The sequence below is a fragment of the Protomyctophum parallelum genome (assembly GCF_964188405.1).
Source record: "Protomyctophum parallelum genome assembly, chromosome: 9".
Taxonomy (NCBI): Eukaryota; Metazoa; Chordata; class Actinopteri; order Myctophiformes; family Myctophidae; genus Protomyctophum; species Protomyctophum parallelum.
Window position 1 is genome coordinate 21,093,500 of NC_139706.1, and position 17,118 is coordinate 21,110,617.

The window sequence follows — 17,118 nt, forward strand, 5'->3', positions numbered from 1 at the left end:
GGGGGAATCGAGTGTTACTCTTCTATTCACACACACTAGATCATGGGCGCGTCCATTTTAGATCCCCTGACATATACACGCCCATAGACCGCCGCCTCTTTTCATGAGGGGGGGGCTTTTTTTTCTCTCTCTTTTTTCAGGATCACATACCCGGAACTTTGAAGATGCGATCGGAGATACATTATATGTTGTCCGGGCACATAGAAAGATGAACTAAAGTATTCAATAAAAAAGCTATAAATGCGTATACTGTAGATACGTGATACGCACATGGCGATCGGCTGACAAATGACGTATAGATACTGACCCCGCAAACGATGTGTTAAGGCCCAATCAGATCCCAGTTTCAAACCCATATAGGCAAACACAGGTGGCGCACACATGGTTCTGAAATAAAATGGCCCATTTGGATACCACCTAAGATCCAGTTAGAAACCCACGTAAGCCCATATGGGTTAACACGGGTGGGCCCTTTGTGAAAACTGGGTGCACGGCCCACTTGGAACCCATGTCCATAGCCCATGTCAAAACCCAATTGGGCCCAGATGGACATGTTAGCTGGGTTCAAACTATATCCCGTGAGGCGCGCACGCACACACGCGCACACCTTACCTGGCTCGGCTGTAATATATTACAACAGTGATTATTACTTTATTACTTACTACACAAAGTCAATGGCTTTTGCTTTTCATTTTATTAACAGCACTGACACTGTGCATATTTCCAAAGTGATATCAGCTTTTAAAAACCATCAAAAAAGTTAATGAAACGCAACATGGCAACATATAGAACAGCATCTCCCTCTTCTGGTAGAAAGCTGAACTACAGCCCACTGTGGGCCCAGACGAGTTCTATTAACAGGTAACAGAGCCTGGTAATGCATCGGATTATCTCCGAGGGATGAGGGATCTGGTCTAGGATCAGTTTTATTTTTTCTTTCCTTTCAAACCTGAGGCATGTTCCTCGACCGTCAACCTGCTACTCTCAGAGGTCCCCAATGCCATTGTGACGTCACATGGGCAAGAGAAGAAATGAACACAAGCAATACTGAAACTGTCTCGCATTCAGAGATTCAAGAGGTACACTGACTGAGCAATACCTATATGTATACTCTGTTCAAAAACAAGGCCTTATTGTACACACGCTGAAGAGCTTTGCTAAGAACTCTAAACATATGGCACTGCTCACAGAATTATTCACAAAACGAAACAATAAAACCTTTGGAACAAAAACAAATAAAAGTCTGACAATGTATTGTACAGGAATGCAGAAATGAAATAAAACATAGCTGTTTATTTTTATATCAGTAACTTTATACATTTTTTCTCTTTCCTTTAAAGTGACAGTATCAAAGCACAAATTGGTATATTGTGCAAAAAGAAAAAGATGATAATAATAATGATAATACAAAACAATGACATGAGCATGTCTTCTCAGAACATGGACAAAGACACCGGTACAGTATTCATGATCTGAGGGAGTGCTTAAAAAAAAAAAAGTCCCCATCCATCCAATGTCCATTTGCAAATGAAACCACGCATTCAAACACTCTCACTGCTGTTTTTTTGTTACATTTTTTTAATCAAGGCAACTAGGAAGAAAAATGAAAGTATAGAGCACGTCCTGACAGCATAGAGAGACGACAGCATTGTACACCTATAAACTCCAACAAAGGGCTGATAAGCGGCAGCCGAACCTCTCATTAACATTCTTCACATGCTGGGAGAGGTGAACAATAACGCCCCCTGTGTTCACTCATAGTACCTGAATAATTAATCCTGTTAAAAAAAAGAAAAGAAAAAAAGTGCAAGTTACAACGTGACAAAACGACAAGCTACTTGTGTGTGACTTCAATGTGTGGATTTGTTTTAGCTACAGTGTGTTGCATGAATCAGTGGTTCTCAGACGTTTTTCCTCGTCAACGACCCCCAGATTAATATGCATGCATTATTAGTCCGCAGACCCTCAGTCATCAGACAATATTTTGTGCCAGGGTCAGGGGACCCACATAGGCCTACTGCGTTCGTGTGGTTTAAAAAATATTCACTATTTCCCCCCCTCCCTCCAAAGTGTTTCAAATAGCCACCAGTGGGGTCCTGTGCAGGTCTGAGACCTGATCTAAGGCTGTGTTCAGTTATCTAGCTCACTGGCATGGATGACCGTGCAGATCTGAGACCTGATCTAAGGCTGTGTTCAGTTATCTAGCTCAGTGGTTCTCAAAGTGGGGTCCGGAGACCCCCAGGTGTTCTTGAGGGAATTCAAGGGGTGCCCAGCTAAATGATGGTTAGGAACCAAATGGACCCTTATGGGTCTGTAACTCGGAACCAAATGAACATTGATTTTACAATATACATTGGATACAAATGCCATTAAATGGGGGTCCGTAGCCTAATGCATGTCAAACTTTGGGCCCTTGAAATGAAAATGGTTGAAAATCAGAATCTTTTCAAACGGGGGTCCACGGGCTAATTATTGTCAATTTGGGGGTTATTCACATGAAAAACTTTGAGAACCACTGATCTACAGGTAAGTGAGTCATGGATGCTTAATTGCGACTGTATAGGTCGCATTTATAATTGTAATATTTATGTTGTGCAACGGCGTCGCTTGCCAAAAAGCTCACGAAGCGATCATAAGACGTGGTGTAATTAAGCTTGGGGGATCTGCCGTCCTCGGCAAGCAACACCGCGTTGTGCCTCAAAGTATAAATGAGACTTCAGTGTCCGAGTGAGTGTCCAGACCGGGAGAAAGTTTGGGACTCGCATTTGAAATCCAGGCTTGTGGTTCAAATCTGATTCACAAAAAAAAAAATACAGTTTCCAAGTGTTTATCCCTTATTGTTCAGACATGAAACAAAAAAAAACAAGCTGATTCAAGCTGTCTCTGGACAGGGCTAGCCTTGCATAGCGATACTAATATCACTGCGTGGATATTAGTCTCGTCCCTCTCAGTATTAGCTTAATTTCTTTCTGCAATGTCCCGCCCCATATTAGCATGCTGGGCCCTGGTTGGTTATAGCCTGGTTCCAGGCGAATCCGGTTGGCCGTCACCACTTTGGTCGTGAAGTCCTCCCACAATTGAGAGGAGCCAGAGTGTCTGCCAGGGGGGCAAAATATACATTGCAAAGGCAGATGAAGGCAGGCTATGCAAGGCTAGGACAGGGCAAAAATAAATCAGATTTGAGCTGCCAGTATGAACATAATACCAATGTGAGCACAATGCAATGTGCTAACTATCAGAAGAGGGGTCTAAGTCTTTGATGAGGGTCCTAACTCTAGCAGGGACAGCCAGGGTGAAACTGAGCCACGTCTAGGTACTGCACATATTATTCCTGAGTTACTTATTAATAATGCTTAATTCATAATGCATGGCAAAAAAGCTGCCGCTTACCGAACACAACTCATCCTGGAGCCAACAGCATGGACCATGGATTATCAATTAGGCTTTACAATTGTCCCAAATACTGATAAAGAAATAAAACAAAAAGCAAACTCATGAGCGAATATTAAAATAAAAGTAAAGAAAACACCAGAGTGACCATGCTAGAGTCTCCCTTTCACTGAGTCACATTATACGGATGGATCTTAGGTTAAAAACAAATCGTTTTTGTTAAATATTTAAAGCTCTAGAGTATATATTCTTATAGTAATGTTGCTATAGAGCATGGTTCTTCAACAGGGGGTCCAGGGCCACCAAATCTTTGCAATTAGTTTTTTTTTAACATTAACCACTTTAACCTTACCATACCTATTCTGAGGGAACATTAGCCAAAAAGGTTAAATGTCTGAAATAAACAGAAAACATTGATTTTACATACCACTGATGACAGTGCTGTCAAACAAGTCCATGAAACCATCTATGAGTTTAATCTGCAACACAATTTTATATATAGTGGGGGTCCTGCTTCGTCTTTCTCTCTCAGATAAGGGTTCCTACAGGCTTGACAAACGTTGAATACCTCAGAGTCTGAGTGTATGTTCAGTAACGGGAGTCTCCCTGTCTCTCAAGCACTTTAATAAACAGAAAATACATTTTCACGTGGGTTAACAATTCTCCAGGAGAGGGTATACCCATTTGTCAGCTTCAATTTCATATTGGTCAAGTTCCAATTTTTGTCTGCTTATTTCTTTGTCTCATCCCTTTCTGTATCCTGTGAGAGTTCTCTCTCTCTCCTGTTTGGATAAAAATTATATCCTGACCCGGAAATGCATTTTATGTTTATTAAAGAGCTGAAGAGACAGAGACAGACACCTGTTAACAAACACAAACAGCAATGATTACTATCAGAATATAGAGCTTTTTAACACTCATTCTAACAAACACATACGTATCACGTAATGCACCTTTAAACCACACTTGTGGGTGGGGCTTGTTTCCTATTTCATGCGTTATTCGCTCTTCCAAGAAATGTCATTTTATGAGGGAACATTCACTATGTTGAAACTTTATACTGTATAAAAAAGAAAGGGGTTTTATTTTAAAAGCTGCAGGTTCACGAGCCGCTTGTGTAATTTTCAAGTATGCTACATTACTGACTGAAGGAATACCAGTGATACTGTCACTTTAAAAAAACAACCCAAAAAACAAAACATAGAACAGAAAGACTGTTAAACAAATATTCACAAATGTACATTTAAGGCTTAATTGTTTAGCACTAACAATAGTAGCAGCAGTGAAGCACTTCCGAATGAATTATAATAACAATTATGATCATATTACAATAATATATTATCAAAGTAAATCAATAACAAATATTTGTTTTTAACTTTCCCTCCAGTTGTTTACAGCAGTGGTTCCCAAACCTTTTAGCCCGTGACCCAAAAGAGAGATTAGACGTTTGCCCAGGACCCAAACCAGTGATAGCAGATCTACAAGCTCGCGGCGCGTTGTGAGCTTGTAGATCAGCTATTTTCACTACTTCGTTAACATTTGTTTTCTTTTATTTCTTCCTGAAATTACTGAAACATTTTTGGGGAAAAAATGTAGGAGACAATAAACAAAGGGACCCATAACAATGCGTCTCGTGACCCACAAATGGTTCCTGACCCACTGTTTGGGAACCAGTTGTTTACACAAACAGCTGGCCTGGGCAGGAGAACATAACCCCAAGACACCCAGAACCACTTGCTGCATCAACAGAGGAGCACAGGCCCAGGCCGTAGCGTAACGGTCTGGGCACCGGACTGGTGATCCAGTCGCGGTGTGCCGCGGGTTCGACTCCCGATCCCGACACGGCCTTTACCGCATGTCATCCCCCCATCTCTCTCCCGTTTCCTGTCAGCCTACTATCTGTCCCTTAAAAAATCAATAAAAGGCGTAAGCCGCAAAAAAATATCTTAAAAAAAAAAAAAAGAAAAAAAAAAACAGAGGAGCACAGAATGAGAAACATTTCACCTGACAAAAGGTCATAGTGTAGAGCGCCCCCAACCCGTCCTGTCTGGGTAACTGTCGTACGTACGTCCACTAGTCGCTAAAAAGGTCACATGATTTCACACGCTCCATCGCTACACGCCAGTCCCCCAGGCCACGTGGGCTGAGAGCGAGTCGGAGAGGTTTGGAATCTGTGTGTGTACGACTACACTGTTGACCGCACATTCATGGAGTCTGTGTGTGTGTGTGTACGACTGCACTGTTGACTGCACATTCATGGAGTCTGTGTGTGTACGACTGCACTGTTGACCGCACATTCATGGAGTCTGTGTGTGTGTACGACTGCACTGTTGACCGCACATTCATGTAAGAACGAGAAGAGAAGAGGGGGGGGGGTTAAGGGTTTAAGCCAGATGTGTACGTCGAAGACGCACAACAAGTATAGTCGACCTACAAACTCATAACGTGATGCGGATGCGAGCTTGGAGGTCTGCTATTTTGGGAGCGTGCGACAGAGCATAAGTTTGGCTTTAGATGGAACGCATGCACACGCACACACACACTTACCATACTTATGAATATGCAGTTTTTTGCATTTCTTTGTGATTATACGTAGTTACAAATTGCAGATCTACAAGATGCTGATCTATTTTTCGGTGTGACACACACTGGGGCACAACGAAGTATAAACTGACCATGACTCCAAGGCCAAAAGCTACCCTCTAACCTCATTAATTTGAGGTAGAAGTATAGTAAGCGCTCGCGCACGCACACACACACACACACACACACACACACACACACACGGTTTGTATCTGGAACTGATGTCATGCTAATGTGAAAAAGACAACAAAAATAACAACAGAACTGCATCTATGCTGTCATAAAAAAGGGAAAAAAAGAGAGAAAAAAGTACCAAGGTAATATTTGAAACTCAAGGTGGTCACAGACTGAAAAACATCCACACTTCTGCAAAAAAAAAAAACACGCAATATGACCCTTCTCTTTCTTAAAGGGACCTCAAGGCTGAACTCATTTTCACATACTGTATATGTACGTACACATATATTATACATATTTAATATATATTTGCTCATATATTAAATTTTCATATAGACACAGACCTTTTTTTTTGTCTCGTTTGTTTCATTTCGTTTGTGAGGTGTTGGTTATATATATATACTTTCCCCCGCAAGAGGCTTCTTAACGGTGTAACATCGTCAAATCGTCTTCTAGAGGTTATGTAGAAAACTTCACTGGGGTTAATCCAGTCATCACTGTTCCACAAACACACATACACACACACACACACACACACACACACACACACTCTCACCTGGTCTGACCGAGGTGTACTGTGGGGGAGGGAGGGTGCGAGGGGGGGCGGCTGTAGCACAGTTTAGAGGCCAGACCGTGAAAAGCGCATCATGGAGTGCAGGGACAGAATCGGCCAGCCAGCCAGTTAAGAGATTGAAACCACATGAACGCTAGCGTCCCTATTCTGGGAGTGGACATTGGGCGATAGAAAAGGCGATCTACAAGCTGACAGCGCGTCGCAGCGTGGTTCAATGTAAGAACCACATCACTGCCATACATCCTGTATAGGACTCATACAGGGGAAAAGCCATTCACTTAATACACTTTGTGGAAAAGGCTACATTCAGTTTGCAGCAGTTTGTAGGCTATAGTCAATAATGTGCAATCTTAAAAACAAATAGCGTTGGTGTTGCTTAGAAACCTTGTACTTCATAATTTCAACGCAATGTTTTTTGCTTTTCTTTTTTGCTTCTCTTTTTTTTTTAACCGTAAATCCATATCCAACTTCATCATACAAGAGTGTCGTGCAAAAGTTGTGAAAATAGCCGACAACACATTGCAACGCAACACGTTGTGAGCTTGTAGATCTGCTATATTTGGGGGGCTGGGGGGGCTCGACCGATCCTGGCCAATCTGGGACTAGAGCAGTGGTTCCCCAAACGGTTTTAGCCTGTGATCCAAAAGATAAATGTGACGTCTCCACGGGACTTCGAAACTAGTGAAAATAGCTGACCTACGACGCGATGCTTCGTGCCGCGTTGTGAGCTTGCAGATTGGCAATTTTTTAAATTAAAACATTTGTTTTCTAATTTATGGAATTTATTAGATTTGTCTTTGATTTCTTCATGCCATCACTGGAAAAAAAAAAGAAATTTATTCATGAAAATGTTTGCTTTTTGGGAATGTTTTTTGAAAATGTTTTGAAATAATAATTAAAAACAAAATGTAGCAAAATAAAGAATAAAGGGACCCATACAAATTGCGTCCGCGACCCACAAATGCCCCACTGTCTGGGAACCACTGGACTAGAGCACAAACAACAGACAGAGAGAGAGAGAGAGAGAGAGAGAGAGAGAGAGAGAGAGAGAAAGAGATCCAGAAGAGGAGTGTGTGCTATGTAAGAATGTGGGCTGTGGAGGGAATGGAGACAAACTCGCGCAGGATGTTCTTGGCCATTTCGACATTGTTCTGTGCAATCATCAGGGCTTTCTGGATGTCCTGGTGCGAGTAGCCCTGGCTCACCAGCAGCTCGATCTCGCTGCTGATCTGTGGGTTGGCCCCGCCCCCTACACCTCCCCCTCCCCCCGCCCCGCCGCCGCCGAGGGGTCCGAGCATGGCGGGCGGGACGGGGCTGGGCCGACGCTCCGAGTTGAACCGTCTGGGCAGGGGCTTGGGGGGTCTCTCCGGGGCTTCGCCCGAATCCGAGAACGCTATGGGGGGAGAGAAAGAGGCGAGGAGTTATTTATTTAACACATTTAGGCCTGACGTCGAAATAAAAAAAACGTTCGCTCTGAAAGAATATATATTCAAAGATTTGTGCCGCATTTTTACGATTTTTCAATAGCTAAAGTATAACATAATGCTTAGTTAAAACACCAAAAGGGGTTCCCACCCAAAATGGGTTAATCATCTTTCTGTTTTTCTCAGATAAACGGAAGCATTTAGATCACAAGCACACACGGAACCACACTCCAAGGATGAATACAAATCTTTGGAAACATTTGGAAACATTACTTTTCGCCTACAATAGGGAAGGCAGAAGTTAAGCGGTTACCGCTTAAAACCCGCCGGCCTAAAAAAGTTGACTTTACAAAGAGACCTCAGATCTCCGATCATCTTAATATATTTTTTTACGCTCCAAAAAGCGTTCATATTTTGCGGGAGAGACGGATGAGGAGCAGAAATTAAGCGCCAGCATATCGATCCATTCATCACCACGGAGAGCACCCTGGATTAGGAGATACGAGTCATTCTTTCCGCCGCGCTAACATGGGAGTCAATGACAAGCTAATAGTTGCACTGAGCGTTAGCATACGGCAAGCGAAAAGCGAAATGCCAAAAAAAAAAATAGGAAAAATTCTGAATATTCTTATCTCGCCCCGCGTCGCTGGGACGTCGCTAGGACGTCCTCACACGTCAAAGGTACTAATATTTCGGGATCCTTATAACGTTTCCAGACGTCCTATGTACAGAATCTGTTAAACGTCATTTTATCCCTTTCAATGCATTGACGGTAGGCATGTAACGATACACTCAACTCACGATACGATACGTATCACGATATGAGGTTCACGATATTTTCAACACAATTATTTTCCATACAAATGATTTTAATGATTTATCTCCCCCCCTAAGATCTTTTCACAATTTTTGAGTGGTTCAACCACTCCTACAACCAGCAATGTCCGTGTTCACCTACAGTATGTGTTCACCTATCTATGTATGTATTAATGAGCACGAGTATGACTGACTACCAGTAGGTGCGCTGTTTGCCAGAAACAGAGAGAGAGAGAGAGAGAGAGAGAGATAGTATTAGTGCTGCACTGTTGCCTGCTAATGAGAGAGAGAGAGAGAGAGAGAGAGAGAGAGAGAGAGAGAGAGAGGAGGGGGAGAGAGAGAGGGGAGTTGCACCACTCGGTTCACATGGGTGTGATTTTTATTTAACTACATTGCAAAAGCAGCATTACTTTTTATGTAAAATTACTTAATTTCTGTGCAACAACTGTAAACATGCTTTCATGTTTAAACCTAGCTCGAGTTAAAATTTCTTCTTTTCTTTGATGGCATCTTAGGATAGATGTAGACCTATTTGACAGTGCAGAAAGTCAGAAACATAATTGCCTTCCTTGATGTATTAATGAGCATCAATAACGACCATCACCTGTGTCACAGACACATACTGTACAGCTCCCCCCTGCAGGCCTCTACTACTGAAAGTGGCTGCATGGAGTCTCATTTCTCTCCAAAAGCATGTGAATATGATGGAATATGATTACAGCTCACATTTCATATCACACACTAGCCCCCCTTTTTTAAATCAATATACATTTTTAATAAATCGATACATATCGTCGGGATATAATACCGTTACATGCCTAATAATTGACGGCATTGGAAACGGGTGCATTACTGTACGTCACTAACGGGTGTGTTACTGTGCGTCACTAGACTTACGCGCCACGGCGCCGACGTCCGAGTCCATCGACAGGCGGCTGAAGGCTGCCGTGGTGGAGGAGGAGGAGCATGAGGATGAAGAGGACGAAGAGGAGCAGGAGGTCTGACCCCCCAGGTCAGACAGGGTGCGTCGGCCCGGGGCTAAAGGCTTGGGGACGTCGTAGCTGTTCTCCTCCTCCTCCTCGCCGTCCTCTGCCGTGGTCACGGTGGGACCGTTGGTCAGCCCCAGAGGGAGCGCCAGAGGGGGCAGCTCAGAGTAATCTGAAGGGGACACATGGGAGACACATGGGAGAGTGTGAAAATCTAATTCAGCGCAAAACACAATGACTGGTTGGTCCTCAAAAACTGACTGACTACCATGGACATCCCTGGACATATCAGAGGACGTACCTTGTAGTATGTGGACTTTATTTCCTCATTACAGTTAGATATCCACCTAACAGTTAGAATCCACCTAAATTCAAAGTGTTCATTTTTTCAGAAAATGAAAAATACACATTTTTCAGGAAATGAAGAAAACCTTACATTTTGAAAACAAAGCAATACTGCCTCCTCAAAGTTGGTGTTGTGACTTTATATTGTCAATATTACTTGCATGAGAAGGAGAGAGGTGGTGGAGTTAGCTTCATTAGCAGACAGTTTGAGGGTCCAATGGAGTTAAGAGCTTTTGTCCGAAGCACTCATTTTCATTACAATTTACAATTTAGGCATTTAGCAGACGCTCTTAATCCAGAGCGACTTACATTAAGCAAGAACAAAAAGCATGGGAATACATCACATAACAGCATTTATCATGAAACATGCGTAAGCTAAGAAAGTAACAGTGGAATATCTATATAATGAAACTATACATATAAACTATACATATATACTACTATGCTATACATATGTACTATGGCGTGCTATGACTATATACAATGCAATTATAGTGCCGTCTACATAACATGCTATAAGTCTGTATCAAATGCTATCTAAGTCTACCGAAATGCTATCTAAGGGGGTAGGGTAAGTGCTATGGGCCATGATGGAGTCTGAAAAGGTGGGTTTTCAGACTACGGCGGAAGATTGGGAGTGATGCTGCAGTTCTGACTGCAATGGGAAGTGCATTCCACAGTTTTGGAGCCAGAAGGGAGAAGAGTTTGGGACGTGTGGAGTGTTGTCCCGGCGTTTTTAGTGAGGGTACTTCCAGCTTCCCTGCATTGGCTGATCATTGGTTCAATATTGTGTTCAATAGCACTGATTATGAAAAAAATATATAAAATCAAAGTAAACCTGCCCTATATAGGGCAGTAATCAATCATAGATTGATTGCTCATGGGTACGACATGACGTTGGCCAAACCTGGCAACACGGAGGCGCTGCGTGAAGTAGCTGCCTGTTACAGCAGCTCCAGTGTTTTAGAGTTTTAGCGTTTTAGCATATTTTTACTGTTTTATGTTTGTTTTTAGCTTGATGTTATAGCAGTATAGTTTTTAGCTTGTACCTGTTTGTGGACATAGTGACACACACACTATGACTGTATACTCAAGGCGACAGCTGGTAGCCCTGAGGAAACCGCACATGAACTACAAACGGCAGAAGTTGAACTTACCAGCTGAACTCATGCGACGATTTTGGGGCTGCAGAGCGGGCGTGAGACGGCGAACAAACAGACGAAAGTTTAGACCGTGTCTGCCGTCCATTGTCATGGGGAACGTGAGGTCACTCAAAGCTCCACATAGGATGGATGAGTTGGCGGAGCTGGCGAAGTCACACTGGGAGTATCGGGAGTGTAGCCTGATGATCTTCACAGAGACATGGCTGCATAAGGACGTACCGGACTCCGTGGTGTCAGTCAATGGATTCGTGACTGTTCGATCCGACCGGGACACAAAGTTGTGCCGTAAGAGCGTAGGCGGCGGTCTTGCGGTGATGATCAACAGCAAGTGGTGTAATCCTGGGCACATCACGGTAAATGAGCGTATCTGGCAGCCTGACATTGAACTGATGGTTGTTAGTATGCGTCCTCATTACTTGCCCTGTAAATACTCACACGTCCTCGTGTTTGTTGTTTACATTCCGCCCTCTGCGAACGCGGAAGCAGCGTGTGACGTCATTCACTCTGCGATTGCAAGAGCCCAGACAATACATCCCAGTGCATTCATGGCAGTGTCAGGTGACTTCAACCACGCGTCACTCTCCAGGTCCCTGCCCACCTTCTATCAGTTTGTGAGCTGTACTACGAGGGAGGATAGGACACTGGATCTCCTATATGCAAATGTGAAGGGTGCATACAAATGCACAGCACTGCCCAAGTTGGGTGGATCTGACCACAACCTTGTTCACCTCACATCCCTATACACGCCCATGGTCAAACAACTGCCAGTGACCACTATAACAGTGAGAAAGTGGTCACCTGAGGTAAATGAGGTGCTGAGAGGATGCTACGAGGCCACGGACTGGGGAGTGTTCTATGACTCATGAGGAGGACATTGATGGATTAACAGACTGTATTACGGATTACATTCAATTTTGTGTGGATGATGTCATACCCACCAAAACCGTACGCTGTTTTTCCAACAACAAGCCCTGGGTCACTGGAGACCTAAAGGACCTTCTTAATCTAAAGAAGAGAGCCTTCAAGGCTGGTGACAGGGCGGGACTGAAGCGGGTGCAAGCAGAGCTGAAAAAGAGGATCAGTGAGCCTAAAGACACCTACAGGAGGAAGGTTGAGGATAATCTGGCACGGAATAATGTGAGGGAGGTGTGGAAGGGGCTGAAGATCATGTCTGGTCACAAGCAGTCCACCAGCCGGGCAGTGGAGGGCAACCAGGACAAAGCCAATTAATTCAACCTGTTTTTCAATAGGTTTGATATCAGCGGCTCCCAGGATAACCTTCCCCATGGCCCTCCAGCTCATATCCCAGCACAAGCCACATTGCCTTTTCCCCCCTCCCCCCCTCCTCCACCACCACTGACTGTGACTGCTGACCAGGTAAAGATAGAACTGAAGAGGCTACATCAGGGCAAGTCGGCAGGGCCCGATGGCATCAGTCCAAGGGTGCTGAGGATGTGTGCAGACCAGCTGTCAGCGGTGTTCGAGCACCTTTTCAACCTCTCGTTGAAAAGGAGTGCCGAAAGGAGCGCATCCCAGTACTCTGAACGACTACAGGCCAGTGGTATTGACTTCACACATCATGAAAACCCTGGAGAGACTGGTTCTGCAGCACCTACGGCCGGTGGTGAGTGAGTCCCTGGACCCTCTACACTCTACAGTTCGCCTACCGGGCCAAAGTTGGTGTGGAGGATGCCATCATCTACATGCTGCAGAGGGCCTACGCACATCTGGAGAAAAAGGGGAGCACGGTGAGGATCATGTTCTTTGATTTCTCCAGTGCGTTCAACACCATCCGGCCCCCCCCTGCTTGCTGAGAAGCTTGCCTCTATGCATGTGGACCACAACCTGGTGGATTGGATTACAGACTATCTCACCCTGAGACCACAGTATGTGCGGCTACAAGGCTGCCAGTCAGAGGTGGTGATGGGAAGCACTGGAGTACCCCAGGGAACCGTGCTGTCACCTTTCCTGTTCACAATTTACACCTCCGACTTCAGCTTCAACTCGCCAACATGCCACCTCCAGAAGTTCTCTGATGACTCCTCCATTGTGGGCTGCATCACTGAGGACAATGACGGGGAGTACAGGAGCGTGGTGGAGAACTTCATCGGCTGGGCAGAACAGAACCACCTGCTGCTGAACATCAAGAAAACCAAAGAGCTGGTGTTCGACGCCAGGCGGAGCAAGAGGAGGACCCCAGTACCCATCACCATCCAGGGAGAGGAGGCTGTGGACTCCTACAAGTTTCTGGGTGTCCACCTGAACAAGGACCTGGACTGGAGAGACAACACAGAGGCTGTCTACAAGAAGGGACAGAGCAGACTGTACCTCCTGAGGAGGCTCAAGTCCTTTGGGGTGTGTAGCAGACTACTGGTGATGTTCTACCAGTCTGTTGTGGCCAGCGTGCTCTTCTATGCAGTGGTATGCTGGGGAGGGGCCATCAAGGCCGGTGAGCTCAACAGGCTCAATAAAATTATAAAGAAGGCCAGCTCTGTTGTTGGCCTCCGAATGGAGAGCCTGCAGTCAGTCACGGAGAGGAGGATCGGGGTTAAACTGGACTCCATGCGGGCAAATCCCTCCCACCCCTTAAATGAGGTGCTGCGGGATAGGACGAGCACCTTCAGCCATAGGCTCACACTCCCCCTGATGCGCACGGAACGCTACAGACTCTCTTTCATGCCAACTGCCATCAGACTTTTTAATGCAAAGGCATAAGAACTGCCCCCCCCCCCCCCCCCCACACAATGGCATATGGTCCTTGGTTGTCTGGTCTTGTGTGATATGTCATTTGTGTCTGTTCTGTGTTGCTCTGTCTGTCCAGTAGTTTTTAGCTTTTTAGTTTCTATGCACTTTATGCTGTTGTAACACTTCAATTTCCCCTCAGGGATTAATAAAGTATATCTCATCTCATCTCTAAATAGAGTAAACCTGCCCTATATAGGGCAGTAAATAGAGTAAACCTGCCCTATATAGGGCAGTAAATAGAGTAAACCTGCCCTATATAGGGCAGTAAATACAGTAAACCTGCCCTATATAGGGCAGTAAATAGAGTAAACCTGCCCTATATAGGGCAGTAAATACAGTAAACCTGCCCTATATAGGGCAGTAAATACAGTAAACCTGCCCTATATAGGGCAGTAAATACAGTAAACCTGCCCTATATAGGGCAGTAAATAGAGTAAACCTAGAGTAAACCTGCCCTATATAGGGCAGTAAATACAGTAAACCTGCCCTATATAGGGCAGTAAATACAGTAAACCTGCCCTATATAGGGCAGTAAATACAGTAAACCTGCCCTATATAGGGCAGTAAATACAGTAAACCTGCCCTATATAGGGCAGTAAATACAGTAAACCTGCCCTATATAGGGCAGTAAATACAGTAAACCTGCCCTATATAGGGCAGTAAATACAGTAAACCTGCCCTATATAGGGCAGTAAATACAGTAAAATGCGCCACTGAGATGAAGGTTGAAAAAGAAAGGTATACCTGATTCAGCCTGCTGCTGCACGGAGGCCATGAGGGCCTGAGCCTGGATGTTGTACATGGCTTCATACATCTGAGGTTCATTCTCCAGGTCCAGGTCAGCCAGGTCCATGTCAGCCAGCGAAAAAGGGCTGCCGTTTGCAAGACATGCATTACATTTCATTACATCATAGCGTTATAATGCATGGATTAAATCCACACTGAACGTGGAGCATTGCTAGGTGATGCTAATAGCTGTAGTATACCAGTATATAATATCTCTAGAGCCATCTAGAGAAGACCTGAAAGTTCTATTGCTTGAACCAAAGAAGCTTAAACTGACCTGACTGTCTGATTGACAAAAACAATCCTGGGAACTTGCTTCCATTGTGGTCCTAAGTATGTGTTCAATTAATCAACAGAGGGTATTATTAACACATGAATACATGTCATAAACAAATACAAATAGCAATTTTTACGCAGGACTCGTAGGAGACATTTCAATGGGAATTAATTACTACCCAACTCCACTTAGTAGTAGTTTCCTGATAGATGTTTTTCAGGCCAGAAAGTGCTCCCTGAATTGTTTCTCTTAGCACTTAGACACACAGAGAAACACGCGTCAAATCCACGCAATAAAACAACCTAAAAGAAACTATTTGCCACGTTCAACCAAGGGGCCAGTGAGGCACTCCAACGTTGAAGCGCTGGGCCCTAGTGGTAAGAGGAAGGACTGCAGGCGGACCCGTGGATTCATGACGAGGAAACCACGTGCAGCTGGGCTTTAACATTGAGCGCTCCATATTGGACCACCAAACTTTGGTGCGTTCAACGTGGACCACAGATTGTATGATACCGGCCATCTTGGTGCCATCCCAGATGATACCAAAAGGTACTGGGCAGCTTCTATTGTAGACTACCGGTACTGGTCTCCCCTCGCTGTCCGTTCCGAGGTGTTTTGGAGGGAGAGCGTTTTTGGCTTGGAAATATATTCACCGACTTCCATGATCAACCCAAGTACACACATTGAGGTTACTAGTGCTAACATTCCGTTATGTTTAAAGTTACCTTGAGCCGAGCGGGCAGGGCTGAGCTTGGGCCTGGAGGAGGAGTTGGAGGGGTGTCGGAGGTTGCCTGGGGACCGCCGCCGGGGAGGAGGTCTCTCCTACCGGGCTGGGGGAGGCCGCCATCATGGGGGAGGCCGCCATCATGGCGGGTTGCAGGACGGGACGGGACGAGGGGATCATGTACTCTGACTCCTCGTCGGTCTCGCCGTCCTCCGCCGCCGTCACGGGCCTCAGGCTGGGAGGCGGACTGAGAGCACAGGGAGGGGCCGTGGACCAGTTAACCACTTCAGCCATTAATAAGACCCGAGGGCCTGATTCTACACATGTATTTTAAATACATGTGGTGTTCAATCTTTTCCCCGTCAAGGACCCCAAGAAATTATCTGTAATTGGCAGATCCCCGTCTGAAAATAGTTTGTCCCAGGGAGGGACCTCCCCAGAACAAAATAATAATGTGCACCCTGGCATGTACAGTAGCTTAAAGCACAATGGACCTAAATTAGTACAGTAAATGTACTTGAGAACACCAACATAAAAAATAAATATGTTTTGAGAGGTATGACACTTCAATAAAACAATCACAAATACTGTATATCTCAATGACAACACTGATTATGCTCCTTACATTTTACAATAAAAAACACATTTTTGTCATGTGGAATTTAGATTCTACCCAAATTCCCTGCTAGAAATCCATTCTGTGCTAAAAAAAAAATCCATTCACTTAGCCTGTTAGGGACTTTTGCAATGTCTGGTGGGTGTCAGTGTGTCCTCTCCTCCCAAATTACCATATTGTTCATATATATGTATATAGCATATAGTATTTAAACAACAGAGGAGATGCAGAGCAGTTGGTACAGGAACCGGAGGATGGTACAGTACCGTGAGGCCATGGCGTAGATGGCGTTGGCCGAGGCGGAGGGCTTCACTTTGGGGCAGTCGTAGTCTGGACACGTGGATGCTGCAAAGTTCTGGAATGGAAGCAAAACGGAGATCATTCCCGAGGACAAGACAGGCCATACACTTCATTTTGTGGCATCCGACACAGTTGGTTCTCAACTTGGGCTTCAGGAACCCCCCAGGGGTCTTTGACGAGTTGCAGTCAAAGTCTCTGTAAAAACAAAAAAA

General features: G+C 44.7%; 1 protein-coding gene across 1 annotated transcript in view; it reads right to left on the bottom strand.

Moving 5' to 3' along the window:
• Positions 1-5,377: 5,377 nt before the first annotated feature.
• cbl (Cbl proto-oncogene, E3 ubiquitin protein ligase) overlaps positions 5,378-17,118 on the bottom strand; it is a 64,826-nt gene continuing 53,085 nt past the window's right edge. Inside the window, exons 12-16 of the mRNA XM_083773169.1 lie at positions 16,873-16,961; positions 15,992-16,237; positions 14,948-15,075; positions 9,862-10,122; positions 5,378-8,117 (exon numbers count right to left, since the gene is read on the bottom strand). Of these exons, the coding sequence (XP_083629295.1) occupies positions 7,801-8,117; positions 9,862-10,122; positions 14,948-15,075; positions 15,992-16,237; positions 16,873-16,961 (1,041 nt within the window). The 3' untranslated portion in view covers positions 5,378-7,800. The remainder of the gene's footprint in view (positions 8,118-9,861; positions 10,123-14,947; positions 15,076-15,991; positions 16,238-16,872; positions 16,962-17,118) is intronic.